Source organism: Hemibagrus wyckioides, linkage group LG02, assembly GCF_019097595.1.
Source record: "Hemibagrus wyckioides isolate EC202008001 linkage group LG02, SWU_Hwy_1.0, whole genome shotgun sequence".
NCBI classification, from domain to species: domain Eukaryota; kingdom Metazoa; phylum Chordata; class Actinopteri; order Siluriformes; family Bagridae; genus Hemibagrus; species Hemibagrus wyckioides.
In genome coordinates this window covers 12298860-12314746 of record NC_080711.1, presented here as the reverse complement: position 1 = coordinate 12314746, position 15887 = coordinate 12298860, and the positions used below count along the sequence as shown (strand labels likewise).

Here is a 15887-nt window from a genome sequence, read left to right as displayed (position 1 = left end):
AAGAAGAAGAATTCTGTCAGAGAAGTTTCAGCAAAACTCGATTACCAACCAAGAATGAAGAGGAAAGGGGGCATTTTTGTTCAGAGAGGAGAGAGCCAGTATCAGATTTGGCTTTTGTGTATGGTTCTGCTTCCTCTGTGAAGTAGGGGCAGTGAAAAGATGGACTGAGTGGATGGCTATCATGCTGTTTCACATTGTGCAGCAGCACAGCAGTGGCCCACATGGGAAAGCTTGGCAGGCGGTGCTCTAAACCAATTAGCCAGCCTATAGGGAGAACTCCCGCCGGTCTTCCAGGCCAGGGGCATTGCGCTCCCCTGAGATCCCTGGCCCGTTCCACCACAAAACTGCCCCCGCTGTGGGAAGTCTGGCAGATGGGGCTCAGACTGGAACCAAACGCCCAAGGCTGAGTAGAACAATAGTGGATGGACATAAACTAAATAAAGCATTAATTTCCTTAGCTGCCTGACAGATGCATACAGATGTGCCAGCAGTATTCATGCCAGGAAATTCAGTAACTGGCAGTAAATAGATGTTGTTTATAATGTTACGGTTTCTTAAATGTTTGAATATGTCCTGGAAAGGACATTGAAGGTTTTATCAAATGCAAGTGTCTGCAAATGCTTTTACCAATAAATTATAGTGAAAACTCTCTCACCCATATATGAGATTATCAGATATAATCTAATACCCATATATTAGATTATCAAGTATGTATTTTTCAAATAGAAAGGGAACCTCAAATGGATGACAAATTAAAATAAAACAAGACCAGGGACAAACTAAAGGAAAAAACAACATCAAGGGTCAAAATAAGACAATAATCAGCTTCCACAGTGAGACAGCTTAAGTGATCACGGTGGAGATGATAAGAGCACTGTCAACCAAGCCCAAAATGCCCCATTATTGCTCAGTTGTTTTGTGACTTAGAGATTGTGAAGATCATAGAATATGATTTTCAATATGATCATTGGAATGTTCCATGAACCCTCTTCCTGGAACAGACCATTTACATCAGGATACAAAGGTTACATCATAGTATAAATCTCAGATAACATTGTGCTGAATTGGAATAAATGTTTCCTCTAAGGGGATGCAGCAAAATGTCCCTTTCTTTAATTTGTCAACCTTTAAAGGCATATCCAACATCATTTTACAAGTAGAGGTACATTTGTATAAGACCAGATAAATCTGGATGAAAATAAAACACAGTAAGGTCACTTATAAGGAACACCATTGTGATTGGTCTCCAGACTAACCCATAAAACCACCCACTCAATTAACCTCTGGACAAATCCCAGTTAAGCAACTGTTTAGTTTTCCACAAAGACAAATGAACTAATTGGCTAAAAGCTTTTTACAGATAGTATAAATTTATCGGGTTTGAAGGGTACTTTCATTTCATTCGTTCTAAATGTATCACCAAACTTCCTAACTCATTAAGAGAAGAAAGAAGTGAGGCTTAATAATTATCTTATTATCTTAATAATTGTATTATGTTAATTAAGATTAAAAAAATAAGCAGTTGATAACAGAATGTGGTATAATAGTATTCATTTCCTTTGGTTTATACTGAAAGGATCGTGCTCAAGGATTGACTTTGTCAAACTGGATAATCTCCAGTGCAGAAAGCAATCAGAAATAAAAAAAATAAATAAAAAAAAGAGTGGATAATCTGCTCTCCTTCTCTGAATTCTCTTCTACATTCATGGGCCCCTGAGCCTCCTGGCTGACAGCCGTGATGACAATGATCATTATGTTGGTCAGAGACTTGTGGCGGTGGTGCTATTGTGAAATCTGCATTCACTCCGAAGTCATTTACACTTTCATTGGCAGCTATTTAGTCGCCAGAAAGGCCCAAGACAGCAATTTGTGAATCCTGCTCAGCCAAGTAGAAGTGTGGAGCCGGAAGAAAAGGAATAGAATAAAGTCAATTAATTGTTCCTTTTCTAGGAGGGGCCCACTGACAGGATCTATAGTCTTGGATCCAGAGTTGTTCACATCTGTTTAGCCAGCTTCCCAAAACCATGACTTCAGACCACCAAGCCCCAGAGAATAGGGCAATTCAGCAATGTCTGAGCTTTCTCTATCTTAGGCACATTTGTATATCATTTTCTGCTAGGTCTAGTCCATTCACAGATGATCCTGATTACAAAGGACCTCAGTCATAAAGGGATGTGAGCCACAACAGAGAAGGCAGAATTAGCACTGAAGACAGCACTGTCTGAGTCCGGCTTGTTGTAACAAGACTCATTATGCAGTGAGACATTCACAAACAAGATATATGAAGGAAGACAAAAGACACACTTAGATTTATCCCATAAAGCAATGCTTTAAAAAAAAAAAAAGAGTTATAATAGTTATATAATATTATACTAGGTGTTCCAAAAATCTCCATACACAAGGGAAATTAATACTTTTTAAGCAAAGTGTAAGTATATTTACATAGCATGTTCTACATGATTGCTATTTCTGTGTAAACACACATGGAGTCATCTCTCTCATTCATGATGAACTGGTGTTAGCATATCCGGTGTTGCATGTAATGATCTGTTCCTGCTAAACCAAAATATTCTTTATCAAAGGAATCCTTCTGAATAGATGTAAATATAATATAAACTAAGTATGAAACATTTTGCTAGGGTGAGCATTAATTTTCCCTATGTGCTAAGACTTTTGGGACCCCTTATGTAAAATAATTTAAATTATATAATGAAAACCAATTTTTTATTGAATTCAACAATCTTAATTAATATTATTTATTAAAATGAAAAAGTGCTTTTATTCAGATGCCATTATCCAAGTGCTGAACAATATAAAAAAAACAATTCCAAATAATTGAAAAAGCAAAACCATATGATCGGACGTCTATTTTAATATCTATGAATATTCACAAACCTCTAAACTACGTTCAAGATAACAATTTTAGAACACATTTATACCCTGTATACAACCATAATAATGGAATAGATATATTCAATAATGTTATTGTAACTACATAAAGCCTACATATTCTGCAAAGCTGGTTAAAAATAACTGTATATGACCACAATATGTTAAATATCATCTCAGAAACATATAGGTACACACACACAGACATCAACCCCCACACCAAGACCTTTTAAATGATGTATCACAGTTGGCATTGATGGTATTCTGTTTAAACTTTGAATGGCTCTTTGAAAAGGTTAGTGAATGGGGTCACATAAAGAACGTCTTTAACAAAGCTCTTGCTTTAGCACAAAAAAAATAAGCTTTTGCTTTAAAGAATTGAAAAAGAGCAAAAGCTGATCATCATCATGCCATACCTTTGGTCTGCTTCAAGTGTCAATTTCTCCTCAAATTGGCTTGAACATTAACTAAATTACTATTACAGAAAAGCTTTAGAATCTTCTTCTTAGTCTATGGAAAAATCACATGGCATCTGATGTGCCCTCTTGGCTGAATGATAGAGAGTCTGGAAGTCTTTAAATCGAGGAGCACAGCCAAGCCAAGCCTCCCCAAAGAGTTCAGCTCCGGTGAAAAGGAACTGACCAGCTCCTGCTTTAACGCCGCACTGCAGAAGTGTATGGATGTGCCCATGCCAAGAGCCCGAGTGGTCTGGCTCTCTCTCAAACACTCCGCTCCGTTGCCGATACACCCTGCCTTTCTGTACCTCTACCACAGAGGTCTTTCTCTCCGAATCATGGGATACATTCCTTATCGAGCCACGGACCACTGGTAGGGTAGAAAAAGGGGCATAGATTTGAAAATGTTATTTTTGCATAAAGAGCTAGACCTAAACAAATAACAAGTCATCTGTCAGTATAGAAACTTAGACTGTTTAACAAATGAATCCTTTGCTTATTTCCTCAAAACTTGTTGAGGAATCCTTTCCACACAGTGCCTTAAACCCCGCACACACTGAGACAAACCAAATCCTTTTCACTGCACATCAGCAGTTACACTTTCATTAGGCAGCTCGTTTTCTATCATCAAAAAGTGTCCAATGGCAATTTGTGAGATTAGGGTTCAAGGGTCAGACTATACAAGGCGTGAGTTCAAAGGAGCCGCTGCTTTTGCTCTGTTTCAGGCCTTAAAGCCATGTGCCTCCTGTTGTGTATTGCAGAGCCCTCACATCTGCCAGGACCCACTCGCTGGGAACAAATCAGGGCCTCGCCCTGCATGTAGCCATTCATAGAATAAATTAACCTTCACATCCAAGACAGAGACTGACTACTCTGAAATATGAGACCAATTCAAATTGGTTTATTTGTATGTGGTGACTGATATAATCCTATTAAAGGATTTTTTTTTTTTTGGCAAAATGCATTACATATGTTTGTTGCATATGGTTCTATTATTGTTTTATATTAGAAAAATCACATTTTATTGCTGAACAAAACTGATACAATTACAATTCCATACAATTAAAGCTAAATTTAAATTATTAGCTAAAATAAACAAACTCACCAAAGTCACTGCTGCACACAGCTTTCAGTATTTCAGAGTCATTGCACGGCCGACAGGCTGCTGTAAAAGCACACAGAGGAAGACAGCAAGAGATAGCATCATGAACTGGCACAAAACATACTTTGTACAGAGGGGTGGGGGGGGGGGTAAGAAATCTAATTAAAGTTTCACTGCATTCTATTAGACAATGCTCTGCATCTGCTAGAGGAGAATCCAAGGAGCCTTTTGGAATGTAAGGCATGTGGTATATAATCTCAAAAGTCAACCCTTGCCTGTGTGTGAAGGCAGCAATTTGACTTTTGTCTGATCCTCTTATTGTATAGACTACTGAGCAGTCCCTCAGCAAGCAAGTGTGTGGCTGAAATGTGAATTCTTCTTTGTCAGTGTTGGGAAAGTGGTAGTCAAGCAAACCCCAGCATCTGAATTAGCTTTTGACATGAATAACACACCCTCACATAAACACACAATGGCTTAGTATCTGTGGAATTTAAGAAGTATTTGCCATCTTTTCATCAATTTAGGTTGAGACCACTGCCTTGATTGAAAGGCAGTTCTCAGGGAGTGTGCAGAGCAGCTAGCAGATGTCTTCACTGACATCTTCAACATCTCGCTGAGCAGCTCCATCATCCCTACGTGCCTCAAGACAACGACCATCGTCCCTGTGCCAAAGAAGTCCACGGTTTCCTGCCTCAATGACTACCGTCCCATTGCACTCACACCAATCGTGATGAAATGCTTCGAGAGGCTCGTCATGAGGCACATCAAGTCACAGCTACCACCCTTGCTGGACCCCTTGCAGTTTGCGTATCGTCCTAACCGTTCCACGGAAGACGCCATCACCACAACCCTGCATCTGGCCCTCACACACCTGGACTGCAAAGACTCCTACGTTCGAATGCTGTTCATAGATTTCAGTTCAGCATTCAACACAATCATCCCTCAGCAGCTGATTAAGAAGCTGAGTCTCCTGGGCCTGAACACCTCTCTCTGCAACTGGATCCTGGATTTCCTGACTGGGAGACCTCAGTCAGTCTGGATCGGGAGCAGTATCTCCAGCACCACCACACTGAGCACTGGAGCACCTCAGATCGCAAGACCCTTCAGCGGATAGTGAGGACAGCTGAGAAGATCATCGGAGTCTCTCTCCTCTCTATCACAGACATTTACACCGCACGCTGCATCCGCAAAGCCAACAGCATTGTGGCTGACCCCACACACCCCTCACACACACTCTTCACCCTCCTGCCATCTGGAAAGAGGTACCGGAGCATTCGGGCCCTCACAACCAGACTGTGTAACAGTTTCTTTCCTCAAGCCATCAGGCTCCTCAACACCCAGGACTGTTCTACACTCTCACACACACTCTCACTCAGGACTGAACTGTTCTACACTCTCTCACACACACACACTCTCACTCAGGACTGAACTGTATACAAATCTCTGTCTCTCTCACACACAGATACACACACTCTCTCTTGACTGTGTGGACGCACACACGCACACATAATTTATATTGTTCATTACTTACTGCACTACCTCTACCTGTCATCCGCTGCTATAGTTATATTTATGTTTATTCTATTTGCACTACCTCAACCGCTGCTGTGTATTTTTGCACAATATTTTTGCACAATACTTTTTTTTTTCTACATCATTTCACTTTATCTATTTTATTTCACTTACATTCCAGTACACCTTCTTTTATTTCTTTTCAGCGCTAAGTGTCCTGTGTTCTTTTGTGTTGTCTTTATTGTATTTATTGTCTTTTTTGCACTGTCTTGTCTATGCTCTGTTTGCACCTAGCTGCACACTGTGCACTTTACGTGGCTAAGACAAACTTCTGTCCTAGCTCTGTGGTGTTGTTTGTTGTTTTGTATTGAACTTGTTGTTGTATGTTTATGTAGCACCAGGTCCTGGAGAAACGTTGTTTCATTTCACTATGTACTGCGCCAGCTATATGTGGTTGAAATGACAATAAAAGCTTCTTGAATCTTGAATCTTGAATCTTGAATCTTGATTATTTTGACCGTGCCGAAGGCATTAGGAATCACTAACACGAAAAACAACATATACAACTGCTATAGCCAGCATGTGCTTTTCATCTACATTTAAGCGGAAAGAGGAGGAACATCTTTAAAATGTTTCTTATTAAAAGTTATGTAGTGTTTGAAACACATAAAATCTATTTACAACTCAATTACTTCAATTGAATAAAGTCCTCCAGATACGAGTGAAACACATAATGAAAACAAGCTTCAGTTAATGTTTATAACAGACAACAGAAAGGAGGAAAATTTGCTGGTATGAGGGAATCAGAAACTGATGATCTGAAATTTTCTCACTCAAACATCCAGTAAGTGGTAGTGCTGTGAGCTTTAATGCATAGAGCTTAGAATGACCAGAGTGGTATGAGCTGACCAGTGCAAAGATGAATATTGGAAAAAGACCACAGTCTTTAACTTTGTTAAAACTATGTTTGGTGAGCCTCTAACCAATAACACTATGTAACAAATTTTTACTTTTTTCTTGTTCCTGGGAAATAAGTGTTACTTCCCCATTCTTTGTAACCCAAATAAAGAGAAAAAAACCCATCTTGGCCATGAAAGTCTGGGTTTGAACCCTGGCAAATGGGATTCTCAAATTCTCATATTTCTCTAAACATGTGAAAAAGAGCTAAATTATACTTTCCAAAAAAAAAACTCCTGAATTGCAATGAAACTTTGAAAATGTACTATAACTACCTTTGAGGTAGTACTCTCTGGAATGTTTCTGATAGCCACCCATTTTTCTAGAATCATCCAGAAATTTGAGGAAGTTCTTGGAAAAAACAAGAAATTTGGAGAAAATCAAGGTCTCTTTTTTTCTGGAATATTCTAGAACTTTGTGGCATGTTTTTAAAGCAATTTAGCTTTTTCAAGAACTTTCTAGATTATTTGGAATGTTCTGGATATAATATTCCAGAATTTTCTATTAATTTCTCAAACTGGGCTAATTTTGAGGTTCTCTTAAAAGCCCAAACCCAAACTTAAAGGGGCTTTTTTTAAATATCATTTTCCATCAAGAGTAATTGGAAACTACTCTTATAATGTCATTATAATAATGTCATTCACTACCCAGGAACAAAAATCGTGTTACATAGTGTTAATATAGCTGATAGGAGTGGAACCTGATGTGATGCTTTGCTGTTTTAGCTCATTCACCTCAAAGTTAAATGTGTTGTGTGTTCTGAGCTGCATTTCTGCTCACCACAGATGTAAAGTGTGCTCATTTAAATTATCATAGAAATTCTGTAAGGCCAACCAAGTCTGGCCATTCTTCTCTGACCTCTCTGATTATTAAGGTGTTTTGTTGTACAGAACTGCGCTCTCACTAGACTTCATTTTTCTACATTATTCTAGGTGAAAACCGTATAAGCTGTAGTGTGTGAAAATTCCAGGAGATCAGTAGTTTCGGAAATACTCGACCCCAGCCCATTTGGAAAATCTATGCCATGGGCAAAAATCACAGAGATCACATTTTCCTTCATTCTAATGTTTAATGTGAACTGAAGAACTAAACTTGACTTGCATGGTTTTATTCACTGCCCTGCTGACATGAATGGCTGCTTAAACTATTTCATGAATGGTCGGATTTACAGGTGTTCTTATTAAATTGGACGCATGTGTGTCCGTGAATTAATGGGTAAAAGGTTACATGTCATTTATTGCTTATTGTTAATGCATATGAATAAATACTTTTTAATTGATTTTCTTTACCTTCCACTTTGCTTGTCTGAACCTCGGTAGAGCTGCTACCTTCACGCAGCAGCTCGTACCGGAACCCGACGACACTCGGACCTGCGTGACCCTGCGGACTGGCCAGAAGAAAGATGGCGACAGTCTGCGCTTTGTGCGCGCGGAAGCAGCGCGCCTGCTCCGGAGACTCTTCGTCCTGCAGCAGGAGGTCCAAGCCCGCCGCCCGCTCCACGTACACGGCGGCCCCGTGGAAACCCCGCAGCGCTTTAACGCACACGGCCGCATGGCGCGCGCTCCACACGTTCGGCTGTAGCACGACCCGCAGAGCGTGGCGCGGGGAAAACCACGTGACCGAACCTGCGGAACAGCGAAGCCGCACCTGCTGCACTGACCCAGTCTGAGGCGAGCCCACCAGACCACTGGGTACAAACAAACAAAGATTAGCATAGCGAATTGGTTCATCGTTAGCAATTTGAATCCATCCTTTACACATAAGTATAACTGTCCATTAAACATAATAAATTATAGACAAACAAACAAATATATATTTATAATAAATAAATACTGACCGACAGATTTTCAGAATTTCAACATAACACATTGATAGAGTGTGTGTGTGTAGGAACCATGCAATTCTTACCTTCCTCTCCAGTTGCATAAATCTGCAGTACAGGACGTAAGAAAACACAGCGTGTGGAAGTAATGGAGTAGCCTGCTTCTTGTTGGTGACATCAGTCCAAATGAAAGTCGGAAAGTCGGCAAGGACATGCAAACATTGTCCTATACAGCATCAGTAGGCTGCAGATCTCCAGGATGCTGTGGACTGGTTAGTGAGTTGAAGGATTCAGACAGGGTTGCTTTAGAGCCTTTCTCCCCTATGAAAGGGTGAAGAGGTCGACTCCACCCTCAGGCACTGACATTTATTAAGTTAACACACTGCTGCTCTCGGCTCATTAGACAGAGAGACTGACTGACAGAGAGACAGGAAGATACATAGACTGACTGGATTCATTCTAATGTACTGTTATAATTATACTAAACGTTTTCCCATATATATCGAGAGAGAGGAGTGCGAGATACACACTAAATGTCCTGTTTGCACGCACACGCCACTTTACATTTCACTTTACATTTATATTTATATTAGTCTTGTTACATGTGTCACTTTAATAATTGCAATAACTGCAGTCACTGTATACACTGTTCTTTCATTGTCTAACATTGTCTTGGTCTTTGCACAAAGTCGGCCTATATGTTGTTTGTCTTGTCTTGTCTTGTCTTCCTGTGCACTTCTGTTGTATGTCTTAAAGATTGCACCTTAAGTATAGTTTAATTTTTTTTAGTTTCATTTTAATTTTTAAATTATAGTTTAATTTTTTTTTATCTCTATGTTTAGTTCTATGTTTGTCTCCGTCACTGTACTTTGTCTGTGTTATGTGTAGCACCTCTGGTCTAGGAGGAACGTTGTTTCACTTCACTGTGTACTGCATCTGCAATATATGGTTGAAGTGACAATAAAGCTTCTTTGACTTTGACTTTATATAGATAGATAGATAGATAGATAGATAGATAGATAGATAGATAGATAGATAGATAGATAGATAGATATTATATTGTTTTCAGTGGTCTTTATATGCACTATTATAATTATTTAATAATCCTGCAACACCTTTTCCACTAAATAAATTCCTACTTTTCCCCTTCTTCCTGTCGGAAGTGACCTGCCTTATCTTGATCAGAGACCAGAAGTTCAAATTCCTCAAACTGTATGTTATTGACAATCGGGTTTTTATTAGAATATAAGATTTCCCAATTCATTTATTTCTATAATACAGTAATGACACTCATTTGTCATTTTGTCACTCATTCAAGGAGATTCATCAGCTTGACACAAAATCACTCGGCTTACGAATGAGGTTTGTTTTGTTTGTTTTTTTTTGTTTTTTTGATGTAGTGCTCGTCAACGCAGAGGTCATTATTTAGCCAATGATTATTTCAGGCACGTGATTAATAGCACGTCAGCCCTCAGATATCTGAGTTAAAATAAAACAGCTTAAGGAGTTGACATATGAGACGACCTTAAAAGCTGAGCCACAGACACAGATTAAACATAGGCCTAGCTACACATTTGATGGGAAGTGACTAAAAACAGGAGAAGGGGAAATTTAATCTGAAGCTCTGTGTAGGATGCAAAGTTTATTCACCAAGCCACGTGACTAAACGAGTCTGTTGAACGTAAGCATACGTATTATATAGGCTATACTTCTCCTTTTATGCTGATTATAACTTTACTAGCTATGTGTACCGGAATAAGTTAAACTCTAGCCTATCTGTGTCCAAAGTGAGTTAATGAATACTTTCAGGTGTTAATTAAAGAGTTAATTGAGGGGTGTAATTTATTTTCCCTGTGTGCATTCTTTTGAAGTGAGGTCATGGCGACATCTTGTGGATTTGTGCGGTTTTAAAAACTCATCTGGGAATAGGAATTAAATCGGGATTAAGGTCAGAACTAGATTCTGACGGATCTGTGGCCAATATTGCCGAATGACGTCAATCACTGGACATTCCCAGGGCTTTCCCGTTTATGTTTGGTCGAATCTGAAACGACTTCTTAGGAAAAAGCCGTAAAAACTCTCACCCGTGTGTGTGTGTACAAAACATTGCTTTCGATCATTAATGTTGCCTGTTCTTGTGCCTTTATTGTTCATCTTTAAAACTGGGAAATTGTAGTGCAACTTAATCTACCTTTGAACATAGATACATAACTGGTGCAATTCTTTACCTTGATTTTCATTTACACTAGAGTCACATTTTCAAGTAAAAGATACAAAAAAAGGCACAAAAGGAGTCATTTCAAGGATACTACACTGAGAAGTATTGAGTCTTGGATTTCTGAGTGCAATCCCTAAGAGCTCAGCATTATTTTTTTCGTTAAACATATTGCTGTGTAATAACCAGTTTCAAGCTTTCTATGGTAAAAAAAAAAAAAAGTAAAAAATAAAATTAAAACATTAAAAACATTTTTTTAAAAGCCTTTTACCTTTTACTCTTAGCACTTTAATGGAGGATGACAATATCCCGAGGCTTTATCCTGACATAACTCTGCCCTGTTATACGGCTTCATAACATTTTTAAGGAGAATTTGTTGACAAAGACAGTGTGACAGTTTTATACAAATAATCCAGCTGGCTCTAGGTAGTATTAGGCATAATTATTATTATAATAATAGTAATAATAATAATAATAATTATTATTATTATTATTATTATTATTATTATTATTACTATTATTATTATTATAACAAAACCTGTAGCTTTTTCTTCTTTTTTCAGGCTAGCTTATAAAAAATAGTGTAACCTTCGGCTCCAAAACGGATGTTTTTATGTTTTTCTGCCTGTTAAAACTATTGGTCAGTGTGAGTGTCTGACCAATGCCCACGGGAATGTCCGCTTTATTTCATTATCGATTATTTTGCTTTGTTACACGCACGATGTGTTTTGAAAGCTTTATATAAGGCAGACAGCGCTATACCTTTTTTCTTAAATACGGTAAAACCGACAATCCGATTTTATTTTTATTTTAGCGGAACTTTCAGGGCCGCATCGATCAAGCCGACACTTAAACGAGACGTGTGAGGGGTAAACGCAGCGGGAGCTGAACTTACACAAACATTACACGTTTTCTCTAATAGCAGATGGACTGAGACACGACCATAAAAGCCGAGTTTTCATTTCTGCTAAGACAAATCATCTTTCAACATTTCTTGTAAACTCGTGCAAATCCCTATTTTGTTGGATTTTTACATAATTGAAGAATACCCAGGTTTGTTTTCTTTGTTTTTTGTTAAAAAAAAAAGGACATTAAACTGTAACACGACCAGGGCGCGTGTTTAACCAGGTCAACTAGGTTTGTGTGCGTGTGTGTGTGTGTGTGTGTGTTCAGGCGACACTTCGTTTTAAAGCAGTGGGAAAAACCACGAACATGTAATAAGTAATGCAAAGACTAACAACTTATTTGCGGGGTTTTTTTTATCATCTAATATATCTCGTGCTCATGGTAGCTTGTTTCACTTGTATCCAAAACCGTAATAGTAAATATATAAAGGTCAAATAGATTTTTTGGATCTCTTAAAACAATTCCAATTTTACAAAAAAAAAAAAAAAAGCAACTTTAACACCGCGCGCGCTATTACATTTTACATTGTATATGGAGAGCTCCTTGACTTCAGGCAACAATTCAGACACTTTCCATGGTTTGGTCAGCATTTATATTTATATTTACTTTGTGCTTTTCATACACGACAATGCTAGACCTTCAAATATACACAAACTCTATTCACATAATACAATAAAGGACAGAAGGGATAATACAGGAGGAACTTACTGGTCCCCCTGAATAAAAGGTGCCGTGCGTTGAAAGAGGCCCAGAGTCTATATTCGGGAAAACACACACTAGGGTACTAGGCAGTAAATAACAACAGCACGTGCCGCCCGCTGCTCTAAGAATGCACGTAGTCGCACGTAGCCACTGCGGTGTGTGCTCCCCCGCATTACAGATGAGGGCAAGCCGAAACAAAGTGATCTCTGGACATTACATATACCTTGGGAAGTAAAAAAATAAACTTCATTTTCATAGAAAATATGAATGTTAATGTATATGCAGACTATTTTTGTTACATATTTACATAATTCAAAGACGTGATGTACAGTTAGTCTACAAATGATAGAAACATAGGTAACTGTTAATGGATAGATAATATTTCATAATTATTTACATCAGCTGACCAAGAAACACACAAGTCATCTCTGTTCTTTGAAGAAGCCATGATCTGTTGAGCTCTCCTTAATCGTTACAGTCAGTGAGTTGCTTGTTATATCTGTCACAGTGATTTTCTCCATGTTCTTGAGGCACGGGGTCCAGGATTCCTCATCTTCATCTCCGAGATTCTGTGGCACGGGGTATTCTGGAGACAGGCGGTCGACGGGCAGGTCGTCAGGTTGAAAGAAACTGTTCTTGGAAAGATGTTTCCTCTTGGTGTGTGGAACTAAAGAGCCACTTGAAAAATGCTTTGTGCCATGTCCCAAAATATCATGAGCTGTTTTTCGCAGAGTGCCTCCAAGAGCAACACTACTACTCGATCCACACCCAAGCTGTTTCGGAGGCTTACTGCTTTCTGCATGAAACCTCTGAGTTAAATGGATAACACTGCAGTTGGATGTTTCTCCCGAATGATGAACAGGCCTGGAAATTTTAGTTGGACTAAATGATAACTGTTCATCTGCCCTTCTCTTGACTGATTCAGTGGGCGAACAGCTGCTGCTAGGTGTGCTAACAGGAAAACGCAACTTTGGCTTTGGTCCTCTCTTTTTTGGTGTATTAACTGAGTCCATAAGGTTATGTGTTGGAGACACGGAAGGTCGAGATCTTCTCTCTGGCTCTGGTGATCGAACACGAACACTTTCTCCCCTGTTGACAGCGCTTGGAGGAAAGATAGTCGGTACAACCGTTCTCAGCCCTTCTCGAGCTCGAGGTGTGACAACTGGTTCTGCAACAGGGAACGAAACTCGAATCTCTCGTGACATTTCCCTACGGAAATCATCACTTTTGGCTTTTGCTTTAGCCTTTGCCTGTAAATATTAAAAGAAAAGAGAGATCATTGCATATATATCAAATTAATGTTTATCAACTTAAGAAGACATGGTAGACAAACTGGTTCTAGTAAAACCACAGACATCTCTTCAAAAACACCTGCCCTGAGCTTAACATGGTCCAAATGTACATATTTAAATCCTAACTATTAATTTCACAGAACGAGCTAAAGAAGGGCAGACAATGAATGAATAAATGGTTAAAAACAGCTTGTTAAATGATTATTAAGATGTGCAGTGAGCTTAAACAGAAGCTGCACTTTGCTCACCTTCAGTAAGAAAGTTTCTGGCTTGGGTCCTCTCTTTTTCGGCCCATATAATTCTCTCTCGCGCTCTCTATAAGGAAGACACTGGCTGTTAGTTTATGCGGTAAATTACATTTATAAACAGACTTTAGGGAAATGTTATAGACAAGTGCACTCACCTCTCCTCGAAAGCTGCGAACAGACGTTCGTCCAAAATATTTTCCTCTGGCTCCCAGGTGCTGTACCTGTAACGAAAATGTACATTAATATACAATCATCGCGGCTGAAATAAAATATCACGGACAATCTGAGCGTCCGATTAAAACGAAATCGTGAGTAATCTGCATCACTTATCTCACAAGACACCAGCACGTGAATCAACTCATAGTTTCCGCGAATTAGCGACCATGCTAACCCCACAGTTGGACATAAAACGTCAGCTAATGTTTTAGCCCCGAGTCCCGAAGCCCGTTACGCACTGTTTCGGGTTCTGAACTGTTAGCATTCAGCTCGATAGCAGCCCCTAACGTTAGCGTTAGCAGACTAGACAAATATCAGTGCAGCCGTTGGCCTCCATTACACACAGGGGCTTGTGTTACTTACTTCTGAGACCAGCCTTTCCATTTCACCAGATACTCCATCCGCCCCTGCAAGAGAACGCATGACAGCTAAAACACGGCCAATCAATTAGCATGCTAGGCTCGCTAGCTAAGCTAGCCTTCAACGTTCAACTTGCCAAAGCTTCATGACGCGAACCAATCTCAAACCTTTTCGTTGTACCAAAAGCGAGAACAATGTAACAAAAGGTAAAAGTTGTATACGTACTCTCCTTATGCGTCGCTTGATGATGGACTCGGCCGCGAAAACCCTCTCCCCGACCGCGGAGAGCTCCATGTTTACTTCTGCCCCACGGTTTCTTTTTTTTTTTTTTTTTCCACCGCTACAACCTCGGCCAGAATAATCACGGACAGCCCATAATACTCGTTGGCAGAGACGTCATCACGTTCTAAATTGTTGCCATGGGACCGGAGTCGGTGGGACCGTATTTGGTTGAGTCTATTGGTCGAGTCGTTGCTAAGCGAATGTAGTTGCTAAGGTAGGGGAGGAGCCGCGCTGTCTTCTTTTCGAGGAAGTGACGAACCATAAAACAGCGCTTGAGGTTGAACACAGCGCGACGGAAATTTGGCTGAGGTTTCATGTTTTTAAATTTGCTTGTAGGTCGAGGTTTAATTTCAGCTGCCTGTGAAAAACAAGTAAGAAAAAACATGGATCAGGCAAACCAGGCTCAGTTTTAGTTTTAGGCCCTGTTTGTTGTCACATCTGACCTACAGTGCTGAATAAACATGCAGGTTAAACTGAGTCACTGCTCATATTTTTTACACACAACAGATAACTATTTCGTTTAATGGTCACTCGTCTGTCCACTACATTTTGTCGTGTTCTTGGTAACAGTGAGATTGTTCACAGTGTAATGCCCAATAATATTAAAAATATATGTGACTTTATGTCCCTGTATGTGGCTGTACCTTTTATTCTGGCCCAATGCTTATCAGCCTAAATTCTACATATTATGCTGATAAAAGTTGTAGGCATTTCTTTCCCTTAATTCATTTCCTTTCGTTTGCATTCAAACAAAGTCAATAAGCCTAGATTTTACTAGGCCCATAACATAGAAATAAATAGAAAAAGTCATTGCTTTCCCTGTGGCGTGTTGCTTTGCTATATCGGACTTTAATTCTCAATAATATCTCAATTTATGGAGAAATTGGAAAAGTTACCGATTGTTTAAAAATCCCAGCTTGAGACTTTAA

General features: G+C 39.3%; 2 protein-coding genes across 3 annotated transcripts; both read right to left on the bottom strand.

The window, feature by feature from the left end:
- Positions 1-1176: 1176 nt before the first annotated feature.
- On the bottom strand, positions 1177-9058 carry LOC131362800 (meteorin-like protein). Of its 2 annotated transcripts, none has more exons than XM_058405100.1 (4): positions 8824-9058; positions 8205-8602; positions 4450-4506; positions 1177-3714 (listed from the first exon to the last, which is right to left on the bottom strand). In XM_058405100.1, exons 1-4 carry the CDS (start codon positions 8949-8951, stop codon positions 3395-3397), a joined length of 903 nt encoding a protein of 300 aa, XP_058261083.1. In that variant the 5' UTR covers positions 8952-9058; the 3' UTR covers positions 1177-3394. The 2 variants fall into 2 exon arrangements, with proteins under 2 accessions (XP_058261083.1, XP_058261075.1); XM_058405092.1 differs by having other exon boundaries at positions 1183-3714; positions 4450-4509; positions 8824-9056.
- A 3378-nt stretch (positions 9059-12436) lies between these two features.
- cbx8a (chromobox homolog 8a (Pc class homolog, Drosophila)) lies at positions 12437-15048 on the bottom strand. Its single transcript, XM_058415009.1, has 5 exons — positions 14902-15048; positions 14680-14723; positions 14256-14321; positions 14101-14167; positions 12437-13810 (listed from the first exon to the last, which is right to left on the bottom strand). The coding sequence occupies exons 1-5, from the start codon at positions 14968-14970 to the stop codon at positions 12983-12985; spliced, it is 1074 nt and encodes a 357-aa protein (XP_058270992.1). The 5' UTR covers positions 14971-15048; the 3' UTR covers positions 12437-12982.
- Between the last annotated feature and the right edge of the window lie 839 nt (positions 15049-15887).

What these genes read in the sequence shown, in the direction of transcription:
- LOC131362800 (XM_058405092.1), bottom strand. Translation starts at nt 8,951, where the DNA reads ATGTCCTTGCCGACTTTCCGACTTTCATTTGGACTGATGTCACCAACA. An exon ending in TCAGACAAGCAAAGTGGAAG is followed by an intron (nt 4,510 to 8,204) that starts GTAAAGAAAATC and finishes GTGCTTTTACAG; the next exon opens with CAGCCTGTCGGCCGTGCAAT. An exon ending in TGTGTGCAGCAGTGACTTTG is followed by an intron (nt 3,715 to 4,449) that starts GTGAGTTTGTTT and finishes CTACCCTACCAG; the next exon opens with TGGTCCGTGGCTCGATAAGG.
- cbx8a (XM_058415009.1), bottom strand. Translation starts at nt 14,970, where the DNA reads ATGGAGCTCTCCGCGGTCGGGGAGAGGGTTTTCGCGGCCGAGTCCATC. An exon ending in TGGAAAGGCTGGTCTCAGAA is followed by an intron (nt 14,322 to 14,679) that starts GTAAGTAACACA and finishes TTTTCGTTACAG; the next exon opens with GTACAGCACCTGGGAGCCAG. An exon ending in CAGAAACTTTCTTACTGAAG is followed by an intron (nt 13,811 to 14,100) that starts GTGAGCAAAGTG and finishes TAATATTTACAG; the next exon opens with GCAAAGGCTAAAGCAAAAGC.